Source organism: Enhydra lutris, unplaced genomic scaffold (genome assembly GCF_002288905.1).
Source record: "Enhydra lutris kenyoni isolate GAN:26980312 unplaced genomic scaffold, ASM228890v2 scaffoldscaffold45, whole genome shotgun sequence".
In the NCBI taxonomy this organism is placed as follows: domain Eukaryota; kingdom Metazoa; phylum Chordata; class Mammalia; order Carnivora; family Mustelidae; genus Enhydra; species Enhydra lutris.
The window spans coordinates 5,758,319-5,779,291 of NW_019154129.1; the positions used below are offsets into that span (position 1 = coordinate 5,758,319).

The window sequence follows — 20,973 nt, forward strand, 5'->3', positions numbered from 1 at the left end:
TCTTTTTTCTGTTTTGTTCTCTTTATGACCCCATAATATCCTCTATTATGACCTATTATATCTCTATTATGGCCGCATAATATCTCTATTATGACTCAGTGCTTGCTGAGTACTTAGTAAGCACTCTGTTTCAGTGACTGGAAGAAAATGTCTGCTGAATGCAGTGTCCTTGGACAGGGACGTTCTATGTATCCACTCAGCAGAGTGTTTGTCCTGCAGGTGTTCCCGGGTCCCCCAGTCTCTCTAGAACTCGTTAAAGCTGTACCATCCTCTTCCTCCTCCCTTTTCTCCTTCCTCTCTGAACGTGACTTCTCCCCAGTTCCCACCAAGCAGAAAGAGATGGCAGAGGAGGAACATGATTCTGGGGTGGGATGCCTGGAGGACACAGAGGCCATCTGAGTGTTAGAGCAGAGCAGCTAGTGGCCCTGTCACTTTCAGACAGAGGGACCTATTCCCCGTCTCCTGGGGCCAGAGCACGGAGGATCGGAAGAGCCAGCACCCCGGGCCACCACTCCTCTACCTCCCTTAACTGCAGCCCCGGAAGTGGCCCAGCTGGGCTGGAGGGGACCGGATGGCATTTAACCATCATCTCTCCAGCAGAGCGACAGGGTAGCAGGTGCGCCCAGAGAGGGGCCTCCGGTGATGAGCTTCCACGCAACAGGGAGCCTTCCTGTGGGACAGGCCTGACCCCTCCAGAAAAGCACGGCCACCCGCACCCGGGCCAGCCCCTTGGGCTTCCTGAAGACCCAGAGCTGAGCGCCCGGCTTCCTCAGGGCAGGTCCTGAGTCACTGTCTGGAGCGGAGATCCCCAGCAGGGGAAGGAGGGACGGAGAGGCTGGCTTCAGGAATAATTCAGAATCACTTTAGGCAAAACACTTAAATTTTCCGAGCCTCCAGTGTTTTACTTGTAGGGATAGATGGGTGGATGGCTGGCTGTGTGAAGAGACAAACAGGGAAATGTCCCCGGGGTTTTATCAGGATTCTCTCCTCTTTCTCGGGAGTCTCATGATTAACAGCAGCCGTCACAGAGCAGATGCAGTGCTGCCGCTCTCACGTGCCCACAAGGAACACCCCCACGGGCCAGCGGCCCTGGTGCAACTCTTCCCTTTACCACACAAGACCAAATCCTTGCCCGAGGTCACCATCCTCCCCAGCCGAAGAGCCGGGGAGTATCATGGACTCCAAACTCCCTGCCCTTAGTATTTGGCGATCAGCGATTTCAAACTCCTCGGCCTTCAAGGGCCCCCGAGCTGATGTACATCGTGAAGCCGGCCAAGGGCAGAGGCCAGACAGGGTGTTCGGAAAGGTGCCAGGCTGGGGATGCTCAACTCGCAAATTCCCAGCTCTCAACCTGAGCCTCAGGCTCTCCCTGCTGGGGCACGGGCCGTGGTGTTTCCTCCCCGAGCTAAACCCCTGCTCACGGCCACTTGAATTTCAGCCAGAAACACGTGCAACGGCTTTATGAGTAAACGCAGCAGCAGATGGGGTGGGGGGTGGAGTGGGGCAATTTTTCTGCTGAAAATTCCATTGGAAAATTGTGCTGTGACCCACACTCTAACCGCAGCCTCGGCCCCCACAACTCTTCCTCTCCCCTTCAGGAAGAGCAGAACATGAGGCATTTCCCAGGGATGAATTACTCTGCAGAAAACATTTTAATGATGCGCTAAATGACAGCACAACAAATCATTTAAGCCTTCACCGATTTTGTGGTCCAGGTCCGTGGAATGGATTTTTGGATTCCGAGCCTCCCTCATTAACGGACTTTCAAAAGAGCACCTGACATGGCCCGGGTGTCCGGGGTGACACCTGCCACGCTCCGCGTCTTGGAGCCCACCTTTCCCTGAAACGCGGGGAGGACGCAAACAACACGGGGGTCCGAAGGAGGCCGCTACAGGGGCCGCCCCTCATATGCTCACCATCTGGGGGACCCTCTGGTCCCCGCCGGATGCACAGAGTTCAAAATGGCAAAGAAGCGAGACCTGCTTTCTACTACCCTGCTTTCTGCCGGCATTCGCGAGGCGGGCAACGGCAGGCGGAGAGATTTGGAGAACGAATTCATCCAGCTGATTCTCCGGCTCTCGGGTTTGTGCAGATGGCAGAGTACCTGGGAGTCATGACGGCCCTCGCAGAACACAGTGAAATCCGGACACGTTAGAGAGAAACAACAACCTAGCAACGTGCGTGCTAAAGCAGGCCCCGTTGGGATACTGGACTCCAGGCTGCACAAGCCCTGACGTTTTAAGGAAGACTGATGAAGGAAACGGGCCAACGCTATTCACTTGCTCCCATGCCCCTGCCCATCAGCCCTCTCCCTCCCAAGATGGAGCGGGACCGCCTTTCGGAAGTTCAGCAGTGCACCCGCTCACGGAACGCGCATGGGAGCAGAGTGTGCGAGGAACGCATCGTGAGTAACAGTCCAGTCCCACGTCCGCCTCGACGGAGAAGCCATCTGAGTGGTGGCGAAGAGGCAGGACTGCAAACTCAAGCCTCCTGCGGGGGCCAGGTAACACAAGCGAGTGTGTGACGCCAACAGCCCAGCGCTGACAGCCAGGGCAGGGGAGGCTCGCCCAGAGTCCCGAAGACGACGGGCGCGGGGGTCTCCACGAGGGCGGGCCGGCACTGCTCGACTCCAGCCAAGCGAGGCTGAGCGGGCTGGGCTGGGGTGGGGTGGGGATCCGTCTGCCCCAGCTGCCACAACCAAACTCCACTGACTGGGGAGCTTAAGCAACAGACGCTGATTTCTCACTGTTCTGGAGCGACAAGTCCAAGATCAAAGGGCTGGCAGACTGGGTTCCAGGTGAAGGCTCTCTTCCTGCCTCGTAAATGTTGCCTTTCGCTGCGTCCTCATACGGCGGAGAGAGAGAGAGAGGAGTCTAGTACCTCCCCTCCTCCTCCTCTTATGGGGCACTAACCCCATCCTGTCCCCCTGATAACTTCCCCCAAACCTAATGACCTCCCCAAAGCCCTACTTCTGAATGCAATCAAACTGGGGCTAGGGCTGCAGCACAGGAATTCTGGGAGGATACAAGGGTTCAGCCCGTAACAGGACATGACCGATTCTGACACCTCGACTTCTTTCCTGACACCATCTAATATTTTAATGTTGGTGTCACGTCAATGTAGACACACAAGTAACAAAAGCCCACTGCGCTGGTCAAATGAAACAGCTCAGAGGGGCAGGCGTGGTCTACAGGCTGCAGGTTTGTCCCGAAACATGCGGTATGGCGCCAGAAAGCCCGGGCTCCCCATGCGCTGGCTGGCTAGTCCTGGGGTCACGAGGAAACCTCTCTGGGCCTCACTCCCCTCAGCACTTCCAAGGGGACCTCGTCAAACTGCCAGGTTACTGGCAAGTTTATAAGGTTCCTCCTGACAGGTTCTCAGGGAGATTGGATGAGATCAAGGAGGGGAACAGGCAGCCAGTGTCTGCGAGCGCTCAGGAAACGGAAGGGACAGGCGGCAGGGGCCGTCCTTCGTCAACAAGCCCACCTGCGTTCAGTAGCCAAAGGGGGTTTCTCGAGTCTTGAATCGACATTTGAAAGAACTGAGGAAATGTGCCAAGATTTGTAAGAATAATTACGCTTTGTGGGGTTTATTTCCTGAGCTAAGAGAGTTGTGGTTTTTTTTTTAACTAGAAATTTCTCAGGGCGAGCTCTCGAGCAGAAGGCCAGACGCAGCTTTCTACGGGCACACACAAACAGGAAATTCCCACGTGGAGAATCACCGGCACGGGCGCACTTGGCCAGTGTCGGCTTCCACTGCCCCAAAATGAACCAATGGGCAGACTCCGACCCGGAATCCCAACTCAATAAAGACGGAGGAGGCCAGGGCAGCATCACGTGGACGGCGAGGAGAAGCCAAAGGACCGAAATGCCTAATCCCAAGCGGGGTCTAGACTAGTGTTTACTCAAACGCCTGCTGTCAACGGTGCGTCATGTGCTACAGTCTCTTACTGAAATTCTTTGTATTTTTTTTAAAGCCTGTGACATCAAACCCTACGTTCTCTGTGCTGATTAGGCATAAAAGGTTTCTCCCTCTGCTCCGGTGAATGGAAACTGGCACGGCTGAGCTCGCCCCACACTGAGATGCACGTACAGTTTCCACCATCCCACGGGCCAGTGTTTGGCAAACACTCAGCCAGAGACGCCGGGGCTGCACGCACCCAGCAGGAAGGACACCAGCTTGCTGTGAGCAGTCTTCCTTCTCAGATCAGGATCTTAAGACTGACTCTAACTCTGTTTTCATCAGAAAATTTAGCCCAAACTCATAGGACTCAGTGACAGGTTAATCTCCAATACCATCCCAGCCAGGAGGCTGCCATAGAAGAATGGGAGCTCCCGGCCTCCCCACCCGTGAGCTACTACATCGCTTCTGAAACACCAAAGCCAAGGCCCGAGCATCACAAGGGAATGAGAGGAAAATGCAGTTTCCCATCCAATGCATGCAGGAAACAAAGGTTCCTTTTGCCGGGAGGCAGAATACAGGCTTTGTCTTCTCACAAAAGCCCTGAAACAATTAGAAAAACAAAAGCAAGCTGCAAGCATTAAGGGGGCCAGTCAGGCCAACTCTGTCTGGTTGGGAGTTCAAGTGTGACCCAAAGGCGTGCCCCAGGACAGAAGCAAAGCTCCAGGCCTGAAGTGAGAGCATCACTGGTCCCGAGGACAGGCCCCCAAGCCCTGACCTGCCGAGGCCACGAGCTAGACTACAAAGAAACTCTGATTTACCCCAACCCATCACACAGACCCAGACCAGCGCTTCTCAACTAAGGGATCCACAGGTTTGCCATACGGGATTTTCCATCTTGTGTTTCCATATGATGCTAATGTTCTAGAAACGATATGATTATGTTCTATAGCATCTGAAGGCTCAACGAAAAACCAGTCTGCTCCGTCACCTCGGTCCCGATCCCAGGGTACAAGCGTGTCAGGCTAGAGACAGACTTAACAGCACAGAGCAGACTCACTGGTAATCAGCCAGTGACGCCACGTGACGACCGCCTGCCCCCAGGTGCGGCACAGATGTTCCCAGCAACGGGAGCGGAGAAGAGGGGGCAAGGACACCCGGGCGCCACACGGGGCGAGCGGAAAGAACGTGCCGTGTGCCACTGGGAGCAAAGCTTTGGCTTCAGATGTGCTGACAATTCAGAAGCGTCATGATTTAGTAAGTGCTTCACACGTCAACAACGCCTTCCACTTTCTTTCCAATTTCATGAGATAGAAGAACAAGAAACTTATACCCGATTTTAAGTTAGGTCACAGTTATTTTCATATTAATATGACTTAAGTCAGTGCCAGTGGGAGTCCGAGAATGTCTCCTTGCATCCGTTACCCACCGAGGCAACAGCGACGGACCTATTTGGTTCTGGAACATTCTGTGAGCTGCAGAGAAAATTAGTCTCTCCGTTGATCAGAAGGCATGAAGCAGAAAACCACACCGGCCTAATTTAGTTGCAGACCTCAGCTCAACCACGCTCAAATGCAGACGCGCGGTCTCCAAGCCCTTCCTGCAGTCTGCAATACTGTGGCCCATGGCTCCGGGAGCACCTGGGCCCCAGCGTGGCGAGGACACACACCCACACACACACACACACGCACGCACACACCCCGCTGGCCGCCACAGAGGAGGGGAAGGAGGAAGCGCCGACGGAGGGCCCGCGCAAACTGTACTTACACAAAAAAGGGCATGAGCTGCACGAGGGTCTCCTTCTTGGGGCTGGCGGCGAACTCGGGGGCCACCTGGATGACCTTGTTCATGACGCTGCGCAGGTAATTCTGGAGCTGCTTCCTCCGCTCCTCCACAAACTTGGCATCCTGAGAAAACACACACATGCCGGCATGCTCAGGTGTGCTCTCTTCGCCCGTCCAAAAACAGCCCGAGAAGACCCAGCAGTCAGTCACCACCGGGCAGCAGGCTAATGTGTACGGAGCGACCGCCACGTGCATACGGTGCCTAAGGCTTCCCCTGGGTGATCACGCTGAGCACCAGGGAAGATGTTCATGATATTCCTACTAAGAAGGGCCCAGCGGGTCCCTACGACCACCTACAGTGTGCTCATGAATGAATGAAGTCTTACCACTGTGGCTGTTATGCATGAGCGCCTACCACATGGTGATGGGGCGTGGGGACCCTACCATGAACCCAACGCTCACTGCTGTGTTGCTGGCAGAGGTCACAGGCCAGAGTGGGACGCACCAATATACCTGTGATCACACAGGCCCAGGTAATTGTCCGTCCCACTAAATGCCGCCTTCCGGAGACAGTGCTTAATTTGCCAACGTGGGAATTTTCCAAAATCTGAATCAGTCGCCGCTATTTAAGAAAGGTTTTATTGGTAAATGAGGTCCCACAGATGGAGTGGGGTGCTCCCCCAGCCCCCGCCAGCACAGAGCTCACCCCAGCAGGAGCTGGGCAACAGTGTGCTGAAAGAGGCTGCTCTCAGAGGCACCCACGGACCTGCCCAGCACCTGCCCTGATCTTGAGAGACGAGCGCCCACAAAGCCCTGCCAAACCCTGAGCACGGCAGGCAGAGTCTCTAAGTGCTACTCGACTCCGCAAACAAAACTACAGGATGCTGGGTGAGAGCTGGATTTCAGAGAAACAATGCAGAATTTTCCAGTATTCATAACTCCATATTCAATAATTCATGACCCAATAATTTCTCAGTATTCAACTACGTACCACACAATAAAACTTCCCGTGCAGTATTTGGGACATACTCGAACTAAGAAATTATTCATCGTTTATGTGAAATTCAGATCTCACCAGCAGCCCGTGTTTTGTCTGGCAGCCCTCCTGGTGCACCAGCGGGAGGAAGGGTCACGGAGCTGCGGCTGGTGGCAAGTGCCCCCACTGCCCCTTTCCTGGCCACAGCGAGGTCTCACCCAGGGCCACCCCCGCAAGCTGCCTCAGTGTGACCCTCCTCCCCTCCTCGGGAGGGTGAGAACACTGACCACTGCCGAGCCCCCAGGAGGGACTCTGATCCCCGGCAGCCACCAGGGCGGGGGGGGGAGCGCCCTGGGCCTGCGCTCCCTCCCTGGTCTGACCACCAGGTGCTACTCTGCCATCCTGCATCACCGAGCAGTGAGCCTCTCCTCCTTGGGAAGGCGGAGAACGTGCCAGGTGAGCACCCCATGGAGCTCCTGAGACCTGAGTTCTCATGGGCACAAAAGCCCAAGAGGCAGGACAACAAAGGAGCCCATCGGCCCCCGCTGAGCTCATGGAGGTCTCTCCCCTCCTGCCGCACAGAGGGTCAGGCCACTCCAGAAGCAACACGCAGAGATGGAGACGGGAGGTGACTCCTCGTGCTGCCTGTGGGGCTGGGCGGGCAACGGGATCCCAGGGGGCGAGGACACTCAAAATGGAGGTGGGGGGATGCCACCTGGGGGTCAAAAACACCCATTTTCACTTGTCTTGGAGCCTCCTCTCACCCAGGTCCCATGGGCAGCAGTGCCGTGGCAGAAAGTCTATCACCCTGGGAGAAGCCGACCCCCTTGCACAGACTCATTCCTCCTGAGGGCCACTGCCTGGAAACCCGGCCAGCCCCGTGAGGACCCAACGCGGCAGCAATCTCACTTTGACAAGGGGGCAACTTCTCCAGGAGCGATTCAGAGTGAAGATATCTGTGGAATCTTTACTCATGCCCTGTGCTCAGTGCGCTCCTTGCCTCGCACGTTTACAGCCCGTCTGAGGCTGGAAGCAGAAGCTGAGAAAGGGTAAGGAACGTGCCCGAGGGCGCAGAGTCCGGAGGTGGACCAGCAGGGTCCTGGGTCCTTAACCCGCCCAGAGTGGGAGCCACCTGCCACCCGGAAGACATTCTTCAACTCACAGACGAAAAAGCTGCGAGTCTTCCAAACCACAGGCTTCCCTGAACCAGGATTCACTCGGGGTCAGCACTAGCAGAAGCTGGTGACCATGCGATGACAAGGAAGCCCGTCACCATGTCACCTCAGTGCCTGGGGGCCACACTGTCCTGCGGGTCTCTGATTCGGGGGTGCCGGCACCCAGAGTCCCCGCAGAGGCTGCAGTGGGGCAGGAAGAGCTCAGAGCTCTCCGTGGGAGACGGCCTTTTTTCCCCGTCTGTCATTTCATTCTTAATTTATTATGGAAATTTCAAATATGGCAAAGAGCAGAGCAAATCGTATCATGAATCCCCATAAGCCTCTAATAAAAAAGTTATAACCCCGTTCTGTATTTACTTCATCACTACTACCTTTTTGCTGAGGTCTTTTACAGTAAATTATAGTCATCGTGACATCTCACCGCAGGGGGCTGTGGCACGCCTTCCCGAAACCCGAAGAACATTTTCCTATTTAACCACAGTTCCATCAGCACCTCTAAAAAAAAAGAACGCTGATTTGCTGGTGTGATCTCATACGTAGCCCACGTTTAAAGATCCCAGTTTTCAAGTGTGCCTACTGCTTCCAGAATATTTTAAAGAGAGGCTGTGGTCCATCCCAGAAGGGAGCTGGTGACTCCAGCAGGCTGAAAGCAACACTGTCCAGAACAGACTCCCCCACTCGGGGAGCAGCCGTGTTCTGACCTGCTGGTGAAGACAGTCCTACTTCTCCCACAAGCTACTGCGGCCTGCACGGCCCCAAATACTAAGACCAAGGTATTTCAGCCTAAAACCCAGATTCCCGGCATCCCTTGAAAAACTGAGCGGTCTTGCCCTCATTAGTTGCCCCCCTTGGTCCGATCCCCTGCCTGGCCTCTTTGGCCCCTATGAAACCATCCGAGAGACCACACTGTGGGATGATGGCACCTGATGACGTCCCTGCGTTGCCATTTACCAGCTCCACCGTCAGGTGGCTAAACTGGGGAGGAGGAGCCTCAGGCTTCTCATCCGTAAAATGGGGCTAAGGATGGAGCCCACCTCATCCGTGATAACCTGGGCTAAGCCCCAGGTAATGAACGTCATTGGCTGGGCGGTGAGAGATGAAGATTTGTGGGTTTCCGCCAGGATGTTTTCCCTCAAGGCATTTCTGTGTGGACGGGGTGACGACCGGCAGGCAGACGGTGGGTGTCGAGGCAGAGGCAGCAAGTGCTACGAAGCTGTGATCCACGGGGGCTCAGCGAAGCTCGAGGGAAGTTTGCAAGAGGGACGGAGAGAGGGCTGGAGTCAGAGGAAGTCACTCCTGAAAACAGTCCTTTGGCATCTCTTGGAGAAAAGACACGTCCGTCAGAGGGTCTAGGTGGGTACCCTCAGGTGGGGAACAGACACGCCACGGAGAGGGAAGAGCAGATGCGAAGGACAAAGGCAGGAGGTGGGGCGGGCGGCAGAGGGCAGGCCCCGCAGCTGGGCTCAGCCGTCTGAGCGATAGCAGACTAGCGGCGGTCGGGGTGGGTCGTGCACAGCCTTGCAGACCATCGCAGAAGGAAGCCGCCGGAGGACGGATGCAGGAGACGCGTGATCTCACAGGCATCTAGGGAGACAGCTCTGGGGGACACAGGCTACAGGCAGCCTTCAACGGTCACAACACTGTCCTAGCTCAGAATTCTACAATGGTTCCCTGTAAACTCTATCCATCCCCCCAACACGTGCAGCTAAACTGTTAGCACGGCTCAGAGGGAACGGCACAATGTCGCCACAGCACGCCCTGCCAACCTCACTTCACGTCTCCCCACTCCCCCTCCAGCACCCACCCAACACTGTCAACCTGTCTGCCCCCACCCCCGCATCACACACACACCCTCCTGGAGCCTTCTGACCTTTCCAGAGCTGTTCCCTTGGCCTGGAGTACCTCGCAATTTTGGTCTCTGCTCTTGTGCCACCACCTCCATGAAGCCCTCCAAGACACACTAGCTAGTAATGCCCGGTTCTCTTCTCTGCGGTCCTCACCGCTGCCTGGAATGGTCTCTCTGGCTCATCACGTGCCTTTTGCTCCCCCACGTCCCCTCATTGATTCTAAGTCCCAGAGAGGCGGGTCATTCCCTGTCTAGTTTCCCCCCGGTATCATCAGAGTCTAACACAGTGCCTGGAGATCACAAGAGACCCCATAAACACTTACTGCAAGACTGAATAAATGCAGGGGATGAATTCAGGGGAGGAAAGGCAGGGCACCAGGCAGATGGTTTGAAGGCTGTGGCCAAGTCCAACAAGAGAAGAGAAAGACCCCTGAGAGGAGTGGGATGGAGGAAGGGAGGCCGGCTCCACATGGCCTCAGGCAGCAAGCGGAAGACAGGTAATAAAATGCACAAGGACAGGGAGCTGGTCCTTCAGAGACCCCACTTGTCACATGGGGTGCCCGGGAGGAGATGGGTGTCCCGCTGGGAGCCTGCCCCACAGGGTCGGGTGAGTGCTGAAAGGGCCCTGAGGTATTTCTGAGTTCACTGTTTGGGCTCCAGGCTGCAGCCTAAACATGGCACAAGAAACAGCCCCGGTGGATGGAAGCCGAGCTCACAGAACCTGCCAGACCTGTCCGGGGGCTGCTTGTGAGCCCTCGCGGCCGTGGCCCCGCTGTCGTTTCTGCGGCATTCCCGTCGCAATGCTACCGTCACTTGGCGTCTAGGGCCACTAGTAGTGCGGGGGGTCAGGTCTCACTTCGGGGAAGAACACCCAGGGCTCCCTGGATGGGAGTATTTTCTTCCCTCCAGAAAAGGGGAATTTTGTTTCGAGCCTCAGGAACATAAAGGCGCCGTCACATCAGGAACAGCAACCGTGAGGGGGCGCCCGGGTGGCTCGGCTGGCCGAGAACCAAGTCTTGACTTCAGTTCAGGGCATCATCTTGGGTTCAGGACACTGAGCTGGGCAACGTGGGGAGCCCAGGCTGCTTGGACCTCTCCCTCTTCTCCTGCTCATGCTCACTCTCTAAGGTAAATAAATAAAAATCTTAAAAAACAAAAAAGAGCAGCTTTACAAATGATGCAATACTGTAAACCAGACCGTGAGGTGTGCTTCCTAGAATGAACGCTCAGCCCCAGACCCACCTAGCCCCTACCCCGCTGACAGGGGGCCGGGCCTTCCTGTGAGCTGCCTGCTGGTGGGCAGAGGTGACTCTGTAATTCTGAGTTCCTTTTCATTCTCATCGAAGAACATCATGGTGTTTTATAAAATAAATAGGAGGTTGCTTCCATCAGGAGCAGCAAACTGCTCAGGCCCTTTTCGAAGGATGGCAACTGCAGAGTCAGGTGACCTGTCACACTGTCCCTGGCCGGAGAATTCTGGAACATTGATTAGACCCCCACAGAGCCCAGCAGGAGGACCCTGGCTATGAGATCCCCTCCCATGCCCAATTCTGAGCAGACTGGCTCACCCGCCCCGTTTCTTCTCCCTGGGAACAAGAAGGATGAGCTTCCCAGCATCCTTGTGAGGTGGGAGCCCCAGGCCAGGCTGGGCAGACGCCACACGAGCCAACCACATCCAGGCCTTGCCAGGAGAATGCACGGACCCTGTGACCCTCCCCTCTCCCTTCTCTTCCCTTCTTCTGGGAGTGCAGTGGAACGTTCTACAGGAAGGCAGGAGAACCACTGGAGAGGAAGACACCTTCCCCCACACTCCTCGCCTGCACTGGGTATTAGCTGAATGAGAAATTAATTTCTCCGCCGAAAGCCAGAGGCTTCCAGATTTCCACCATGTGCTGTTAGAGGTCCTCCTGCTAATTCTGCGGATTCCCACCGGGCACGCTTCCTGGCAATCTGCTGCAGACCTGCCCGTGTCCAAGGCAGTGTGCCTTGAAAGAATGTACACTGGTGAACAGACGCGGCCCCAGCCCTCGAGAAGCTTCCAGGCTGGTAGAGGAAGGACACAAGAAGTGGGTACATGAATCCATCACGGTAAGTGCCACAGGAGAGTTGGGTGTGGGACAGACAGGAGGAAGACGGACTTGGTGGTGGTAGGGAAAGGAAGGCCCCTGGGACGGGTAGCTTCAAAGGTAAGGCCGGAGGAGAGAGGGGAGGGGAGATCTAGAGGCAGGGAGACCAGTGGGGAGGCTGCTGTGGCCACCCAGGCAAGAGGTGCTGGGGCGTGGCCCAGGCTGCCACGGACAAAGGGAGCAAACGCACTCGAGTTCTCGGTCAGACATGTAGGTGGGCTGGACTCATTCGCCTCCTGATTCAATGATCCAGCTGCTTCCTGGTTCATTCATTCATTCAACAGACTGCTCGGGGCCTGCTGTGAGCCAGGCATCGCGAATACCCAGGGAGACAAGGCCTGGGTCCTAACCTCACGGGGTTTCTAGTCGGCTGGAAGAGGTCAGTGAGGCAGTCACTGTGACAGGTGCACGGGGTCTCCTGTGGGGCCCGGGGGGCTTCCCCAGAGGCTGGCGCTCCGCACATGCAGGGAGCCAGTCCTCCCCGGGCCCCAGGCTGTGCACACTTGGGCACGGTTTCACTGCAGTCTCAGAAGCCCACTGAGGCACTTGCGCGGGAGGAAGCGGAGGCAGAGGCTAAAGGGCCAGGGCCCACACACTCACGGCGACGGAGCCTGCAGCCTGGGCCAGTGCCTGCGTCCCCCGGCTCTGAGACAGGGGGAGAGAGGCTCTGCTCAGGGAGGAGCCGGGACGCGTAAGGGCCACGGCTGGAGGGAGCCCAGAGGCAGGAGCAGAGCAGGTGCAGCTGGCGGGGGCACACCGGGGAGGTCATTCAGAGAACATGGACTCTGCCCTCGGGGCAATGGGTATTTTTAAGCAGGAGACGCAATTGGCTGTTCCTTCCCTAAGACAGAGAAGGAGTTCGGACTCCTGAGTGTAAGAGCTCTGTTCGGGCCCTGTCTCTCCGCTTTGTCTCGGAGCACTGAAAACCAGCCTTTCCTCCTTCCCGGATGGGTCAGCTGCGAGGCACAGATGCCACTGATCTCAGCCGCAGGCCCTGGCCCGCCCTCCGGGGACATGGGGACAGGCCGCCCCGCACCACACGCATGCTGCACACTGGTGAGCTCCACGAGCCGTGCTCCCTCACGGGTGTGATGCCTGAGCCCTTGTTTCCAGGGAGACCATTATGTAATCGCAAACTGGGAAGCCAGGAGAGACAATTCCGGCAACTGGCGCTTCCAACACTCTCCACGGAGGCGTCTGAGAGCAATGAATTGTCAGGCATGATGGACCCTTGTCCACTTCCCAAACACCACCGAGCCCCTTGTATAAACTTCTGATGGGGTAATTCCGGCAAAGCTGCTCAAAGATCTTCACTTAATTAACGCGGGGAAATAATAAAGGTGCACACTTAGGGCTGGGCAGCTGGACGAGTGATTGGCTGGTTTCAACAAGTCTCACGGAACAAGCTTTTCTCTTGGGTGCTCGCAGCTGGAATGCGCCACATGTGAAGGGAGGAGGGAGAGGAGGGGGCGCTGTCTGCAGAGTTTGGGGAGGGGCGGGAGAGGAAGGCTGAGCTGGGTCTCTTAAGGGCCCTTAGTGAGAATTTCACGCCCTAGGTCTCTACAAATACCCCTGAATTCAGGAGCCAAAGTCACTGCCCTTCTGAAGGGACAAGGGAAGCAAAGTCCTGTCATGATTTCACCCCAGCGGCTTAGCCCGTCCCCTTTTACCAAGCACGTAGTCGGTCATCAATGGGGAAGACAGAGTAAACCAAGAAACAGAAGTGACCGTTCGGAGGTCACGGTTTCCCCCTCTGACATTACGGAGCCCAGGGAATCGTGTACGTTACACATGTTGCTCACGGATCCAAGGAGCCAGCAGGCACCAGGGTAGAGTCCCTTCGCCATCTGCACTCCTGGGATGCCAGGCTGCACTGGGGCCTGTGGGTACAGGTTCCAGAGGAAGGCACCATGAGGGCTGCCCCAGAGGGGGCCACGTTTCCAGGAGGCTGCTGGGCCAGGTGCCGTGCTGGGTGCCCGAGACCAATGACAAGTCACAGCACCAGCTCTCGGTCTGGGAGTGGATGACAGGCAGGCACATCACCAACGAAGCTCTAGGGCAGACCACGCCCAGGGCTTCTAGTGTAAAGCGGCCCCTACAGCCAGGCCGGTGTGGGAGCGCGTTAGCAGGAGGCACGATGGGCTTTGGTCCGGGGTGCCGGGGGCGGTGAGCAGGATTTCTGCAGACGGTGGTGGGGGGAGGCACTGGGAGAGCGGGCCTGGGGGATGGTGAGCAGGGCTGAGGGAGCTGGACAGAAGGGTAGCGGACGGCTTCGGTCCCTGAGCCTTTGCACTTGCTGCTTCGGTCTGGAATGCCCTCCCTCCGGATACCTGCATGATTCACGACACTCCTGTCTCCCCACTTCTGCCCAAAGTCCCTTCTGCTCCAACAAGAGACCGTCCGGTCCACTCTGCCGCCCTCCCTACCCCTTTACTTTTCGCAGGGATGACCGTATATGTCCCTGATGCCTGGCATCCAGCAGGTGCTTGGTAAGTGCTCCCTGACTGAACGGATGCTGCTTGAACACTCTTCCCTCTACGGTCCCTTCTGCTCCTCTCCTACTTCACAGCTAGGGAAACTGAGGCACAGAAACGCTGAGGAGTTTGCCTGCGCTCACAGAGCTGGTGATGAGCAGTCTGGAAGCGGAGTCGAGGCCGATCTCGTGGCTCACTCTAGAGCCCAGGCCCCGACCACTTAGCTGGGGTTTCCGAGTCCTTGTTAAAATGCAGATCTTACTCCTGGAAGAGTAGGCAGTGGCCACTCGTGAGAGCTGCCCCCTAGGTTATCCGGAAGGACAGGCTCCTGGGGCCCTGGTGGGGATATTACCAGATGCCAACTCTACCCACACGTAGAGGTACCCCCAGCTCGATTCTCGTAGGATTCTGGGTTGCCTTTTGGGTAAGCTCTGCTCTACCTTTTCTCCAGCCTGCACTTCTGAATGGATTTGTTCTGCAGACCCTGCTGTTCTCAGAGAGGACCCCTTCCCCCCACATCCCCATCCCCATGCCATCCCCGTCCTCCCACGGCACGGAGTTGGCATGAGCTCTAGAGGAAGGGGCATGGCAAATCCTCCAAGTTAATGGGCATGAAAAATTAGTGTCCAGACCTCTCCAGCGATGAGGTGACACCAGACCAGTTTCTTCACCTCAGCCTACAGCCATCCAGTGCTACCTGGTTTGGGTGCAGATGAGAGGCCACGGGCTGGGGCCTGGTCTCCTGCTGCTGCCCACCCTGTGCGTGTCCCTGGGAAAGCCAGGTCCCATCCGAGCCTCAGTTCTCTCACTCGCAAAGGGAGTGGGCAGGTCTGAGGAGCCCTCAGCTTCCTTCCTGGGCGGACACGTGAGAACCCCTGCTCTAGTCAGGCGGTAGCTCCTTTCATTCCGAGCATCGAGACTAATTAGAGAAGACAGAGACTTCCCTAAGTAATCTCATCCCACGTTACTCCCCGCAGTTGACAGGGCTTCTCCATGGCACAGCGGACAGCGGACGCCCAGCCCCAGATGGAGGCGACTCAGCTTGGGTTGAAGGGAAAACGCATGACGGTCTGGTAGCCTCCAAAATCAATGCGGCGAAGACCCGTGGGATCCTGCATTACCGCAGGCCTTTCAACACTTCCGGGCTCCGTAGCAAGGTCCGCCTTCAGAGAGCAAAGGGCATGAGCTCATCTGTCAGTCCGTTACCTCCTGTGACCCTTACATCTCCCGGTGCCTTTTCATTATTTGGCTTATTTTAGTGTTTGGGCCCAGGAGGCCCTTCCGTACTTGGTACCCATCCCACACTGTTGTCCCCAGCTTCCAGGGAAATTGGCCTCCGCTGCTCTGGCCTGGGGAGGAGAGGAAGTGGAAGGCTGAGGGAGAGCAACAAGGAGCCCAGGGTCATCAGATGGCGGGAGCACCAGGCCTGTGCTCGGTCCTCACGGGCATGTGGCGAGGCGGGGTCACTGCCATCATCATCACCCCTTATACAGGTAAAAACTGAACCGAGAGATGTCACTCGCCATGCCCAAAGGCAACACCTGGAAAGCAGTGATACTGGGATCTGGACCTGGGTTGTCCAATGCCAGAGCCCGGCTCCTAACCACCTGGCAGTATTTTCAACCAGATCTACCTAAAGGAGAAGGAAAGCATCAGGTCTCAGAGGCAGGGAGCTGGGCCCATGTACAGCTGGGAGCTCGCAGACACCATCGAAGGGCCGAGGCCCACGGCAGAGGTGGGGACTGGGGACCTTCAGGGTCATTTCCTTTCCCAAAGCCACTCAAAGCGTGGAATGCCGGAATTTAAATCTGGACTCTCTGTCTTTGCACTACATTGCTACTGTCCTAAATTGCCCCTCCCCCATTTTGTGAAGAATTTTCACGTAGGGAAGGCAAAGGAGACCGTGAACTTGGCCTGACAGGTAACACGAACTCCCAAGAAACTACAAACTTCTGCGCAGCAGATAAAACACATCACAGCAGGCCTCTCCGTGCATCCTCTGGGCCGCTCTGGGGTCAGTCCTCTGTACCCGTTACCTGGTTCACCCTCAAATGGAGCTTCCGAGGTAGGTTCTATCATGTGCCCATCTCAAATGAGCAATCAGGAGCAGGGGGGAAGAAGAGCCACGCCCAAGCTCCTGGAATCGGTGAATTACACAGCTGGGATTCGAACCAGGTCCTCCGACCCCACCAACAGTGTATGCTGCCACCCACACGGAAAGGCCAAGGGCCTGATGCGCCCCCCTCTCCCTCACCCCGCCCCACCGTATCTGAGTCAGGACTTCCCGCACGACGCACAGGCAGATTTACGACTTTGTCGGCAGCCCAAGGCTGCATTCTGGCGGCCCCGGGGTGAAATGCTGCTTATGGTGGGAAAGGGCGGACCAAAGAGGACCTCTCGGACCTGATCCTTTCCATGCTTTGTTCATGGAGAAGGCCAAGGCTTAGCACCCATACCAAATGCAAGCTCGATCCTCCCCTGGGTCCCAGAGACCCTCCTGCTCCCGCTCACATGGCTGAGAGGGGCTGTGGTAAGCCCTGACGTGGCGAGACCTTACGTTAAACGGAGAAGCAGATCAGCCTCCCAGGGCTGGGCAGCTCCAGGGGGAGCCCAGCAGGTGCAGCGAGGAGGCTGTCCGTCCACACTCACATGCTGTCGGTGGGTGACACCAAGCGATAGAAGGACCAGCAAACCCCAATGCCACCCGGAGGAGGCGTGCCCGCACCAGCGCCTGACTGCCAATTCCAGAAAGAAAGCCACTCTCTCTCTCAGAGAAGCAACAGTAAACCCACACAGGCCCCAGCCACATCCTCCGCCCTTCTCACAGCAACGGTAACAACAACAACTTCCTGCGAGCTCAGCACGGGCCGGCTGAAGCTGGCTGAGACGTCTGCTTGCGTAACCTTATCCGCCCCTCAAGGGCTTTAGGAACCGGGCCCTCACAGCCCCATTGGGCAGATTGGAAAATGGAGGCTCTATGAGATGAAGTGCCTTTTCTACGGGGACCCGCCGGTGAGAGACAGAGCTGGGCTTCGCAGCCACCTGTGTCTGAGTTCAGCTCAGAAGCACGAGGCCACCCCTGCCTGTCAGTATTCACAACCGCAGGGTGCAAGGCTGGTTCGTGCATTTATCGGGAAGAGCTCCGAGGGGAAAGATAGGGCATCGCCCACCCACAGAAATGTCTCTTTTACCAACCGCAGCAACATCCGGGCCACAGGTAACGGGAGCCACTGGAGGGCAGCATTGACAGCCCAGCTGGGAAGGGGCAGCACGTCTCTAATCCTTTTGCCTGGTGCAAAAGCCGGCCCACCATGGCCAGATCACCTAGATTTTTAAGTGAGATCTCAGATTTTAAGATGCTGAAAGAGATTTGTAAAAATAAAGAGCAGGCCACGCAAAGCCGCAACGTGACGCATATGATCTCATCAGACCCTCCTTAACTTCTTAGAGCACCTCCTCGATTCACGGCAGCCAGCCCGAGGACCCGGGATGCTATTATTATTATTATTATTTATGTCACGTTAGTCACCATGCAGGACCTGGGACTCTAGGCAAGCGGCACGATGTGTTCCCAAGAGTCCCTCAGAGCCGGGCTCAGCTCTAGCCACCGCTTAGCGGCGGGGTAGCAAGCGCGACACTAGCTGCCCGTGGCCCGAGGCTTCTGCGGCTGCAGATACGGAGAATGGCAGATCACTGTGTGACCCAGTGAGGTCGTGCCTGTAAAGCAGAAACTGGGGCTGCTCTCTGTGCATAGCGCACACTCACAACACAACCAATTTCCTTTTTACGGCGGAGCCCACTTCAGCTCCCTTGTGCCTGTAGAAGGGCTCTCTTTTTGAGCAATCTGGCAGTATCTGGTCGAATTACATATGGTAGAGGACACAACCAAGCCATTCCATCCTGAGCGTCTAGTCCAGAGAAATGCTCATGCAGGACCGTCGGGATCACAGACAAGGAGATTCATTGCTGCAAGGTTCTGGAGTCAGGAGCCACTTGGGGGCTCCTCTGGGGGAGAGGAGGAGTGAGATGTGGCGAGGCACACCCGAAATTACAACTAGCAGTTACAGAGACACAGACGGACACGGCCCCATGGGACACTGAGTATGCAAAGTAAAGGAACAGAGACTAGAGCCCAGCACCATGGAAATAAATGCAAAATACACACAGCAACACAACATAGTGTAGAAGGAAACAAACCTATTTGCAGCTCCAGCCAAACCCAGGAGCCTGTGACAGGCAGGGGAAGGGGAGGCGGACGGGAAAAGAGATGAGCGACACAGGGCTGGAGGGCTTGGGGTGACTGATGGGGTCACTTTGTCGGGGCTGAAGAACAGCGCTAACCTGCTTTTTTTGTACCAGAGATCCAAGGATGGAACACAGAAAGGGGAGCAGCAGTATTTTTGTGTCTGCCCCTGTTGGCTGCCAGGACTTCCCTCCATCAGACTCAAAGACCCAAGCAGGACCTTGGGTCCACAAGTGCTCTGCCCTGAAGCAGCTCCAAGTCCAGAAGCTGCAGACGCGGAGCCGGAGCTATAACACTCCAACTGGAAATTCAGAGTGCTCTCCTGTCCCTTATGTTCCGGTCTTCGCTTCCCATGGGAGGCACCGCCTGGGCCCCACTCTCCTCCCATCCCCACTCCTCCATGCAACCCCACGGCTGTGCCAGCCCCGGACTGGCCAGGTGATGCCAGGCTGACAAATGGCCCATGCACACAGCCACTCCCTTGTGACCGGCAAGCGAGTGCCCTTCCAACACTCTGGGTCACATCATGGTCTGTTGCAAGTGTGATGGCCACATGGGCTCTGGTTTCGAGATGCTCCAAGGTTTTAACAGCGGTGGTGGTGGCGTTATGCGTGACCATCTCTATCTTAATTGTAGCCTCTGTGATGAGTATCCTCTCCCAGCAGCTAGTGGCATGGGCTGAAATGGCTGGATGGGCAAAGGGAAGCATAATGAAGGCAACAATCTCTCAATTCCCAAATCAGCCGGTAGCTAATTCCAATGCTTGAATATCACGCTGCAGACCAAAGGAAATAGATCTGCAAGCCATCCAAAAACAACAGGAAACAATCAACAGGTCATCAAAAACAGATCTCCGCAAGACGGGCTCGTCCCCTTACCCCCGATCAGAGTCCATCAAGCCGGGCTCACGCAAGGGGCCAGTTCCAGGCTTCTCCAGACGCAGCGACTTTCTGCACAAACACTCCAGGAGCCCTGGGAGAGGGGCAGGGCCCAGCTCGACCACCAGAGCAGGGCTGAGGCTGGGGCTATCACAGGGCTCCCCTTCCCGTGACTCCCACCCTCAACCGTCAGTGTTACACACTCAACAGCAAGCAGACCCCACCGGAGGCCAAGTGTTCAGAATGTGGCATTTCACCGAATCCTCAGAAACACCCTTCCCAGCCAGGGGGTGGATCTCCCTTGGACAGGCAGGGCCACTGAGACCTGGAGAGATGAGTTAACTTGTCCATGCTCACGTGAGCTTGGTCCATCCAACGTCCAGGCCCGGCTACTCTGCTGTCCCTCACTGTCCCCAGGTTACACAGGAGAAGCTGATAAAAATTCCACTCAACTCAGAAAGCCTCTGCAGTGTGCCTGACGCCACACTGGGCACCGGAGGGACGACCGAGGACGGGAGACCTACCTTTTAGGACACCTGAGTTTAACACAAGCCTGAACTGTGCTTATCTACAATGCTTCTGATGCCGAGTGTGCAAGGGTTTCTTCCCACACTGACAAGCACTCTCCAGCCTTCCAGACACTACCCAGTTGTCCCGCAATTCAGCTCAGTTCTGACACTAACTGCCAGAAGTCAGCATTGGACCACACAGGTTAAGGGCTCTGTCCCCTGTGTCTGCCTTCAGGTCTGATGCCAATCCCATGTCCCAGCCTCCTATATTCAGACCAACTGGCTATCCATCAGGGTTCCCATGATCCGTCCCTCAGGTTCAATAATTTGCCAAAATGGCTCACTGAACTCAGGAAACCAATTTACCTAACATCACTGGTTTATCATAAACCATACAATTCAAAAAGAGCCAAATGGAAGAGAAGATGTGAGAGGGAGGGGCCCTGCCCTAGGCACCCCACCCTCCCAGGACCACAACGTGTTCACCCACCCTGAAGCTTTCTGAGTCTCATAGTTTAGAATTTTTAGGGAGATTCCATTATAGAGGAATGACTGAGTATGTCACTGGCCGTTGGTGACCGAAGTTAATCTCTAGCCCTTCTCCCTCCTCAGATGTCAGGGGTTAGGGCTGAACATTCCAACCCTCTAATCGTGTCTTGGCCCTTCTGGAGGACAGCCCCATCCTGAAGCCATCTGGGACCCCAGCCACCACTCAGCTCATCAGCCTCGGGAGACTGCAAGGGTCTTAGAAGCTCCGGGGTTAGGAGCCAAGACTTAGTCCCAGAGTGTATCCAAAAGATGCTCCTCTCACCCCATTGGGAAATTCCAAGGGTTTTAGGGCCTCTGTGCCAGGAACCAAGGACAAAGACTAAACATCTATTTGCTATTATATCACAATATCAAAAAAAACCCAAATGGATAAGATTAAGCAGGAAAATAAAGAGACTATTTTCAAGTTCTACTCGGGAGCTTTATCTACCCTGTCCACGGACCCTGGAGTTTTTCTGTAGGAAGGAAAGTAAAAATAAAATCAGAGTCAAATAAGAATCCAACGGAGCTAGA

The 20,973-nt window shown here is 56.0% G+C and overlaps 1 protein-coding gene across 3 annotated transcripts in view; it reads right to left on the minus strand.

The window, feature by feature from the left end:
- The window catches only part of LOC111156281 (sorting nexin 29), a 475,698-nt gene that overhangs the window by 34,492 nt on the left and 420,233 nt on the right, over window positions 1–20,973 (minus strand). For all 3 annotated transcript variants that reach the window (XM_022517058.1, XM_022517057.1, XM_022517059.1), the window contains one exon: window positions 5,668–5,807. In XM_022517058.1, the coding sequence (XP_022372766.1) occupies window positions 5,668–5,807 (140 nt within the window). The remainder of the gene's footprint in view (window positions 1–5,667; window positions 5,808–20,973) is intronic.